At 33.4% G+C, this 10,901-nt stretch overlaps 1 protein-coding gene across 1 annotated transcript; it reads right to left on the reverse strand.

Annotated features, from left to right (window-relative positions):
• Nucleotides 1-318: 318 nt before the first annotated feature.
• Nucleotides 319-10,516, reverse strand: LOC128225824 (multiple epidermal growth factor-like domains protein 11). The gene is made up of 6 exons (XM_052935720.1): nucleotides 10,426-10,516; nucleotides 7,691-7,966; nucleotides 6,328-6,468; nucleotides 5,383-5,518; nucleotides 920-1,011; nucleotides 319-548 (listed from the first exon to the last, which is right to left on the reverse strand). The coding sequence occupies exons 1-6, from the start codon at nucleotides 10,514-10,516 to the stop codon at nucleotides 496-498; spliced, it is 789 nt and encodes a 262-aa protein (XP_052791680.1). The 3' UTR covers nucleotides 319-495.
• Between the last annotated feature and the right edge of the window lie 385 nt (nucleotides 10,517-10,901).

Raw genomic sequence — 10,901 nt, forward strand, 5'->3', positions numbered from 1 at the left:
CGTTATTGATCGAATGTAAAATTGTTAATACATATTATAAATAAACAGCAATGGAAGCGATAAAAAAACCTAGTAGCCTTAATATTGACCACGGTTATGTTGGATTTAGGCTGAAAAACACACACGCACACACACACACACACACACAGACACACACACACACACACACAGCAAAAACAACTTACAAAACATATTATATTATTTGAAAAATTAAGTTTACATATTAAACATTCCAAACACACATAATCACTGAATTCATGTTTTACTTGTATGTACATTATATATTTCCAATACCATGCTGTCGGAATGGTCCTTAACTGTAACGTATATTATGAAGGGGATTGTTGTGTACAACGTTTAAACCACGCTTAAATGGAGTGCTCAACTTTCTTTATCAATTAATACGTTGAATAGTTACAGATTGTCGTGGATGAACATTCATTAAGTAAGCTAATGATTTAAACTGCCATTTTATAAGGGGAAGTTGTCACTTCTTTATAAATCATCATTCACATTTATGTATCGTCTTTCACTGGGAACATTACTCACTGCAATGAAACAAAGAATATGCATAAAACTACGAATAACTTGTATTACAAAAGTGTATGTGTCATAGAAATCATTGAGCTAATATGAATAAGTTTTAACTTCGTTAATCAAGAGTAAATCCAAGTGATATAAAAAAACTTTTTAGAATTATTGTATTATGTATATCATGATTACCACTGACTGAATTAAGATTAAAAAGTAAACTAAAAAATATAAACTAGAAAAAAAACTACTAAGATAAAATATTATATTTTAACGATATAGCTTTCAGTTGTCTGTATAGGTTTCAGAAACCGAGTACAAACAACAAAACAATTCCTAGCCGGATTCAAACGGCAATTTCTATTGAAACTTTATTTTGAAGACTTACTTTCTGTAACGTCAAGTGTGGCATAATCAGAAGACATGGATGGTGCTGGTACAGTGTAATAATTTTGCTCCGTCTTTTTCTCTTTGGCATGGCTAAAATCATGATAGTGTGTATATAAAGCTGACTACTTAAAAATAAGAATAACAGAGGTCCACATCTTGTGAAAAAATATTATTATATTGTGGCATTGTGAGTTTGTTATGCCTTCGCTGATATTACATATATCGAGGGCTCAACGCAATACTGTCGTAACTCCATTTTTCAAAATTGACCAGGAGAAGGAAAAAAACTTTCTTAATTGATTTGTGTTGGATATATTTTAAGTATTTGAACATAAAATTGCTGTACTGTATGTTAGTTTTAAATAAAAAAAAATATTATCTTCAAACATTGAACACAATAGATGAATTTGATGAAAATTTGACTTACTACAGGTTTCCACCTCAAAAGTCAGATTTCATAAAAGTATATATTTATGCAACACTGTCGTAACTTGACTTACGACAGTTTTCCACGGGGTCCTTTGTTTTTGCTGAAGGGACAGCATGCGGAAGGGACAATGGTGGGAAACAATTAAGTCCGGGTACGATACTCCAGCTGTTTTTTGAAGAGACCCATTGGTTCTTTTACGTGCTCGATGTAAAGCACCGATACACGGGGTACAACTTCCCTGGGTTAAACCAGTTCTTAGTACACCACTTTTCCAAGCATTGCCCTTTAAATGCAAAGCGCCAGGCAAGGGAGCTACTTGTACTAACTTTTAACGTCTTTCGATATGATGTGGCCAGGGATCAAACCCACAACCTCCTGCTACATAGGTGGACGACTTCACCACTAGGACACGGAGACGGTTAAAGCTTTAACAAAGCAGAGACTCATGATTTAAACATAAATTCAAAACAGCTATAATTAACATCATTTTCGCAAAGCTTGAAGGCACACTTTCAATATTAACATTCAATTTTAAAATAGTGTACATTTATTTTATATTTTTAACTTTATAACAATCATTCCCATATAACTAACAAAAATTGGCAAATTTCTTGATAATTCCATCTGACTGCCCAATTTAAATTCATTTACAAAATATCAGCAAAACTGTTTTTGAAAATATCAGAAAAAATGACCTTCAAAGGAATCTAATAATGGCAATATTGACCATTGTTTTCAAATATTTGGTTTGTTACCATAAACGGAAGTTCTTATTAATATACACAAGTTCACTTGTCCTAATAGCTCTACTCAACTGGTTCAAAACACTTCAGATCATTATCAGAAAATATGTTTTAGCCAAAGCAGCATTACACCAAGTAAAACAAGAAAAACAAATTAACTATATGTTTCCGGATGACTTTGAAAAACTATTATCAGACTATAGATATGTGAAATGCATGTGTTTCAAGCATCAATACAAAACAATCACGTTTTCTTATTTGCGATGACTACCCTGGACTTTGACACTGTCATGCGGGAGTCGGAGGAAAAAGGGGTGGTGGATATCTGGAATGATTTACTTGATGCGCAAGCTTAACAAATCTAATTATTACATTTGTTGGTTTTTAAATTGGGATTTGACTTTCATTAACTAATGGAATTTCACCTTTGTCAACACGATAAATCAACGGTATATCATCATCTTCCTAAAAAACACACCATCATAATCATTAATATCAGCATCATTGCCATCACCTCAATCAGCATCATAATTTTTAACATTACCCACATCAACAGCATTGCCACCAACCACATCAGCGTCATAACCATTCATATCTCCACCATCAATAGCATTGCCTCCAACCACATCAGCATCATAACCATTAACATCTCCACAATCAACCACATCATAACCATTAACACCAACCCCATCAACATCATTGCCATCAACGACATCAGCGTCATAACCATTAACATCATTGCCTTCAATCACATCAGCATCATAACCATTAGCATCTCCCCCATCAACCACATTATAACCATTAACACCAACCCCATCAACATCATTGCATCAACAACATCAGCGTCATAACCATTAACACCTCCCCCATCATCATCATCGTTGCCATCAACCCCATCATCAGCATTGCCATCAACCACATCAGCTTCATAACCATCACATCTATCCCATAAACAACATTTCCATTAACCACATCAACATCATAACGATTAACACGTCCCCCATCATCATCATCGTTGTGATCAACACCATCAACATCCTTCCCACCAACCACACCAGCATCATTACCATGAACATCTCCTCCATCAGCATCATTGCCATCAACCACATCAGCATCATAACCATTTCCACCTCCCCCATCAACATCATTTCAAACAACCACATCAGCATCATAACCATTAACACCTCCCCCATCAACCACATCAACATCATAACCATTAACACCACCCCCATCAATATCATTTCTATCAACCACATCAGCATCATAACCATTACCACCTCCCCCATCAACATCATTTCCATCAACCACATCAGCATCATAACAATAAACACCTTCCTCGTCAACATCATTGCCATGAACCACATCAGCATCATAACCATTAACATCACCCCCATTAACATAATTGCCATCAACCACATCATCATCATAACCATTAACATCAACCCCATCAACAGTATGTACATGAACCACATAAGCAGCATAACCAGTACAACCTCCCCTATGAACGTCATTGCCATCAACCCCAATCAACATTATTCCCATCAATAACATTACTATCCATACCACTTCCTTCAACAGCACAATTCTCAACATCGCCCCAATCAACATCGCCATCATAACATTATTTTCACAAGCATCTCTAATCAAATCAAATGTTTGGAAGAATTCTTAAGTGTTATTTAAGTCTGTCATTGCCTCATTTAGAAACAAGTCATCTAAAATGTAGCTGTCTGTGTCCTCATTATCTATAAAATCTCATTCTTTACTGCTGATTTCAGGACATACATCTGACACTTCCTGAGCCATGCCTTAGCAAACATGCTTATTAGCTAAATATGGTTTGCAAGTTATTTCTCCCTCCCTCATCTCACTAAACCCTACCAATCTGAATCAGTATTTTCTTCAGTATTCATATTATTTTGACTTTGAGTACTTCAAACGGTATATTTCTTCTTGTCCCAGGCTCAAGAGACTCGGCTAACTGGTCAATACAATGTCATGCTCTCAATATCTTCATGGCCTGTCAGAACAGCTGACCCATCACATACTGCATTCCTTTATAAAAAAAACATGACAAGAACTTATTTGAATTAGCATTATTTGATTCTCAACCAATTTTACTTATCAAGTTCAGGGAGCAAAAATTCTTATCCAAATCACAATATTTTCCCTTAGGTAATTTTTTTCTACAAATATTACATTTCCAATTCCATATTAAAAATGCAAGCTATTTTAACTACTATGATATAGAAGTATTAGTCAGACACATTTATTTATCAAAATGCTACCATAAATATCCTATATGTTTGATAAGTAAGTTATGGAAAAGTCATTTTTCTTAGCCTAGGATAAGAATCTGATTCACTTGAAATGCTACTGCAATAACTTTAATCGCCTCAGAATATCAAATATTAAGGTAATCATTTAACTTCATTAAGCACAAGTTACAATACATAACTAGGATAAGGAATAATTCATATTTAAAAAAACACTATAAAACTGTTATCTTCAGATGTGGCGTCAATAAATCTTCATATTTCTTTGGATTGCATACTTTTTAACATGTACATGTATATGTTTACTGTTGCTGTATTCTTTTCTGAGAAAAGTGAAATCACAGCACTATAACATCATTAATATGGCATCATTTTGTTGAAATTCAATGAGTTACTACAGTGTTGCATATTTTTTTAAATCAAACTTAGCATAGTTTTCAATGCAACACTGTATGTAACTCAAATTACGACAGTGTTGCATAAATGAAAATAGTCAAGTTAAGATACGACTTTTGGACAACTTTTCATTTTAAGTACTTAAAATTCAATATTTTTCAAAAATATTTTTATGACAGATTGAAAACTGTTTAAGCATGTGAAAAATGCAAAAAAAACATCATTTTGTGAAAAAATGGAGTTACAAAACTTTTGCGTTGAGCCCTCGATATGCTTAATTGCATTGTGGATAGGAAACGTACAAACGAAGCAATATCAACGGTATTATTTTAAATATAGATTTCAGTGTTGAAAAGTGTGGACTTTATTTTATACTTCAATTGCTATCGATCTAGTGAAATGCACCAGTATTCTTTAAAGAATGATACCGTGTACTGTACATTAGATGGAGATTTATCCTTAATGTTACTAAAGTAAGCGTGCAACTATCACAAGCATTATAACACACTGATATTTTTTAATTGAATTTATAAACATGCTTAATTAACATTTTAACAAATTTAGCAAAAGACACTTGAAGTCGTGCATTTTGTTTAAAGCCAATAAAAGTAAAAACCTTTTCCTTGCTTTTCTTCTGCAGTATATTGTCACCACAACTATGTGTCCAATAACTGATACAACAAGCAGAGTCGACAACACCGACACCGCTGTATTTCCTTCGCCAGTGTTTGGACTTTCAACTTGCTTTTCATCTTCGATATAACAAAATAAATAACGAAAAGGCAAAACAATAAGCCATGCTGAGGAGAAACAGTTTAACAGTATCTAGGACACTGTGGTTTGGAAAAGGAAATGACATTAACAAATCAAATATAAATATCTTAATGTGATGAAGTTCATTTAGAATAGCAACATTGAATACAATTGGCAACACCTAAGCGATTATGTTACATGAATGTCGAATATGACAATTTAGGAAAAGTCATTGTCTCAAATAACATGATTAACAATAACTGCATTTATTAGTATGCATATTCACATTCCATGTAATTAAGGAATGTCCTAAACAGCGTGATTGTGTTAACATGTATGTTACGAGTCAGACCTCGGCCGTTATTTCCATCGTGGATGTTTCGCACAAGGATATATGAGGGTCGCATGTATTGGTATTTTTTTCATGAGGATTTTACGGGTAACATCAGAAGATAATTGTTTGAAAATAGAAACTTTCAAAACGGCAAAAACGTGAAATAAATAATAAAGCCAGTGGCATTTAATAAATTTGTCATATCTATTACCTATTTGTTATGTTTCAAACTAATTTTATAATAACCTATTTCGGTACGATCACAAAAACTGAACCAGATTGTTTAATGTCTGATTCCAAAATAAAAAAAAATGAAGTTAATCAAATGTTTTGGCAAAGGTTCGTCATGGATAATCAAATGAGATTGTGTATGAAAATTCAACACGTTTTAACAGCAAAGCCTTATATAAGAATATAAAATCGCAGGTACTAAATCATGTGCTCAGCAAAATATATATTATTATATCAACATACTTGTGTGGATCCGTTGTGAGCATGATTCACCTTCCCAGTCGCTGTTGCAAGAATAAATTCCACACGACCCGTCTTTATCGTCACATTCATAGCAATGGCATACATGCTTGCAATTATAACCGAAGGTCTGTTTATCACAACCTACAAAATTGCATAAAATTTGTTCTTTCTTTAATTATTTAACCTTTTCAGATGTATTTAAACGTACCATAGTAAACAAATATGCTTCGTAAATGAGTGGCTCTCTTACAAAGATACTTCATACATTTTGATTTATTACACGAGTATAATATTCATGTCTGGACCGCAAGAGGAGAAATTCATTACGGTCTTATACTGATGTCTACAATTTTCTGTCTTCTCTATACCGAAGAAGTAAATAAAGTGACATGTAAATTAAAAAAATTCAGGAACGCTCCCAAACTGTATGCGAACGTCATATCATTTCGTAAATAATGTCGTCGAAATTATGTCCATGCCAAGATTGCACTGACGATTGAAATTATAGCGGGCTAAAATGTCAAAGCAGTTTAACATATCAAATGTTTTTTGTACTTTTGAAAGAGTGAATTTTAACATTCCTATTTCTCTACTAGATATATTTTAATCACTCGTAAGAATATTATAAAATATCTGAACTGCCAACTTAGGGTATAAGTCCGTTGTGTATGTGGATTGTATTATACAAGACACATTCCTATGTTTTGTCCGATTTGATGCTTTTACTAATTGACTTCACGCAACTTTACTATGTGTTTCTAGTTTGTCGTCAAGCAAGAGCGTCTAAATAATAAACACGGAAAAGGCATGAACTACACATAACTTTCAGTGCAAGATCGAATTTTATTTTAAGTTTGTGTTCAGAAAAGAAACTTCTCTATTTGAACATTTTTAAAAAAATAATAAGATTTTGCATGAAACACAGTAAAATGTTTCCAATTGGAGCGAAACCATGTTTAAAATGAGAAACAAACATTGTATGACCAAAAGTTATTGTTTTTATAATAGTATTATGAAACATATAATAAATAAACAACAAAATACTAGAATGACGGAGAAAGCGTAGGTATTTAAGTAAATAAAATTGGAAAAGCAGCCCAGATGCGAAAGATTTGGAAAAAAATGTACTGATTTTGGGATATTATATGCAATTTGTTTAAGCTCTTTAAACGACGTTACACCGTTTGCATATAAAGACATTTAACTAAGAAATAAAGTACCACTACCATCTGCATAACATTAGGAATATTTCGATGCCAAAGCTTGAATAAACTTTACTCTTTTCGACTAAGGGCTTGCCAGATACCTTGGAGGATTTGCAGGAAAGGTTTGATTGTAAGAAGGGTAAAAACATTTGACAGACCGATACTGCAATTCCTTCCTTGCCATCCTTTTTCACAGTCCGGAATGGAACACAGTCCATTCATTGGATCACATGAAGTTCCATTCACACAGTTACATGTATAACTACAGTCTTGACCGAAGTTTCTAATTCCACATTGTGAACCGCACGTGACTCCTTGCCATCCAGAAGAGCATAGCTTATTTTTGCATATACCATTCACAGGGTTACAGTCGTCATCATTATAACAATGACAATTTCGGCTGCAGTTCTGTCCATGGAAGCCAGGATCACATACTGCAAAAACGAATCATGTGAAAACAATGTTGGAAACAAACAAAAACCTTTTAATATAGTATTCCTACCACATAGTTACACCCGCAGGTTTGTATTTGAAATCGACGATGTATTTAGAATGCGTTATATACGTGCTTTTAATATAAAAGCATACAGAAAAAAGAGCGAAATGAAACGGTCATGTTTTGTTTTTTGAAAACGGCATATATCCATGTCGCATGATATGTCCTGACAACCAGTCGAACATTTGGGACATGTCCCTTTGATATGATGCACTAGAATGCGGTCTTGTGTTGTGGGGGAAACCGGGGTTCCAAGAGGAAACCAACTTGTTCGACGTGATGTCCACAAGCCAAACGCACATGCGCTCAGGCCGGGAATCGAACCGGTTAGCCTAGGTTAGAAGCGAGTGCACTGACCACTGCGCTAACCGGAGAACCCGCTGATCATTGGCTTAAGACATGCTTCCCCAAAACTCTTTTCTTCGGGAAAACGTTAGCAGCATTAGAAATAACTCTGACGACTGACACCGCGGAATTCCGTTTAGGACATAAATGTTTCTAAATTGGTAGTAAATTGATGTTTCTTACCACGGATCAACCACACAATTTTTTAAAACATGCATAACAGTTTTGATTTTTTTATTATTCAAGCGAATGTTGATTATTATGTAGTTTTATTATGAACAATACAGCAGAAACTATAAACAAGCACTTTTGAATTACCTTTAAGTATTTGGAATGATAAACGAATTTGACATAAAATATACATCATGTTCAATTAAGCTAATCATCATTGATTTATATTTAACACAGCCTTGCTAAATTTAGGTACATACAAACATAATTATGTTTATATATTTACAGTAAAATATTCCTGTACACATTTTTGACAATCTAGAGTTACCATTTGATTTTGACACCCGAGAACAAGAAATCATTTTTTTTACATCGGTTGGGACTCAAAATTGTATGAATTAGTTCATGGCTTTTAAAGGCTGAGTATGTTTAGGTACTATAAGCTCTTCGACGTGTGTATATATCCATATGACTTCTCTTAACATGTTTGGCATTCATAACCCTTAGTACGATAAAACAAACAACGAAACCGAAAGTGTATTCTAAATGGAGCACGCAAAAAGGATCTTCACTCTTTTAACGTTTTAACGCACACTATCATAATAGAAATGCTTTAATCGCAAAACCAAACAGTCAACAAAACCGAATCTTTTTTTAGAATTAGCGCCCATGTATCTACCTCATAAGCATATAGCAAATGAATATTCGATTTGGTGATACCGTCGGACATTCACGTACATATCTGTTTAATTAACATCGTTTGAGCCCCCTGATTATCAGACGTAATCTAAGACTCGTTCGTTGTTATATACGCACCTTGATATTCTCTCTTAAATGTTAAACCCTTAAACATTTTGAGCAATATCACTACATGCAGCTTAGCGTATTACATTTTATTGTGAACATAAATCTTAGGTTTAAAAGCCTTTAGCATTTATTCTTATGTTGACGACTTTACATGCAAATAGATCAAACGCCATTTTCTTATGAAAACCATTAATATATAAAAACAATTTTACTGATTTCTTTGATTAGGCTATATACACACAGTGTCTTAATGAGGCACAGTATGTACACTTGATGACAAAATTTAAAAGCTTTCAGCATTTATTCTTTTGTTGACGCCCTTAGGATACGAACATCACCTGTAAACGAAGGAATCAAACCGGAGCAACAGTGCCTGCTCTTAAGTAATACGATAAAAGCATTCAAAGATTCAAAGACAACTACCAGAAATAGTTCGCCTTAACAAGGTTTAGAATTATGTCTTCAGTTAGTCTTATAATGAAAGTGTCAAAAACTGGGGAGAAAAAAAACACAATGAATTTATAATATTTTATTCTTCGGGATGTTACGAAATAACTGAAAACAAAATACGAACAGTCTTTAATATATGAGGTCGAAACAATGGCCAAGAAATGCAAACCAAAAACGGCCTTAAATAACTTTCTAAACCTTGCTAACTAACAAAATATATTTAATTATGAAAAGAGTAATGGCTCTTCCTCAGTCATTTGAAACATTTCGTATTTGACATGTTGGCTCTTTCGTTCAATTGGTTAACAATACTACAACCGAATCATGACTAAATACTTATTTGCAGAATATACATGCATACAAATACATATTTTCTCACTGCAGTAATCGCTTGCTTATTTCAATTCATTGATTTGTTTTTTGTGCCTATTGCTGCTAGGTTGTATTGTTCAATATATACATTAGTTTACATAACAAGGAAACATTATATAATAACGAAAAAAGAAAACATTTTATGAAATGATTTTTGCCAGTTTATCGTCATAAAATTCTACCGTAACTAGTTTTTAATACTTCAATGACTAACCTTTATTACAACTACGTGTTTGCCATCCCGGTGCGCACAATTCATTGGGGCAAAAACCTGAATCTGTAGCACATTCTTGATCCTTAAAGCAGTGACAATTCTCTTGGCAATTTTCCCCATATTCGCCATGTTCACAGGCTATTAAAGAAAGACGTTTTTTTTTCTTTTTAAACTTTTGCATATCGTTTAAAATATATCATAAATAAATATTATTTAATGCAATGAAAACAACAGAGAAATGTCAAGCAAACGTGGAGAGTTTTGCATTAAGTTGAATTGAAATGCATCAAGTAGATAAATAAAAAGAAGAGACGCATATTCTTTACATTTGTTGTATCAGTATGCTATAACATCTTTAAAATTTAGTCCTAAGACGGTTAGTAATAGAACTGGTCTCGTATTACTATTTCTACTTACTACTAACACTACTAATTCTATTAAAATCAAATGTGTTCAAACATTAAGCATCACAATCCCAATTTAACTTTACAGTCAATCAGAAAGTGAGATCATC

The sequence above is a fragment of the Mya arenaria genome, chromosome 3 (genome assembly GCF_026914265.1).
Source record: "Mya arenaria isolate MELC-2E11 chromosome 3, ASM2691426v1".
Taxonomy (NCBI): Eukaryota; Metazoa; Mollusca; class Bivalvia; order Myida; family Myidae; genus Mya; species Mya arenaria.

Excerpts from the sequence above, each read along its gene's own strand:
- LOC128225824 (XM_052935720.1), bottom strand. The coding sequence starts at position 10,516 with ATGGCGAATATGGGGAAAATTGCCAAGAGAATTGTCACTGCTTTAAGG. Across the intron at positions 1,012-5,382 it reads AGAAGAAAAGCAAGGAAAAG|CCATGCCAAAGAGAAAAAGA; the intron begins GTTTTTACTTTT and ends TCATGATTTTAG. Across the intron at positions 549-919 it reads CACACTTGACGTTACAGAAA|TGAGTAATGTTCCCAGTGAA; the intron begins GTAAGTCTTCAA and ends GTTTCATTGCAG.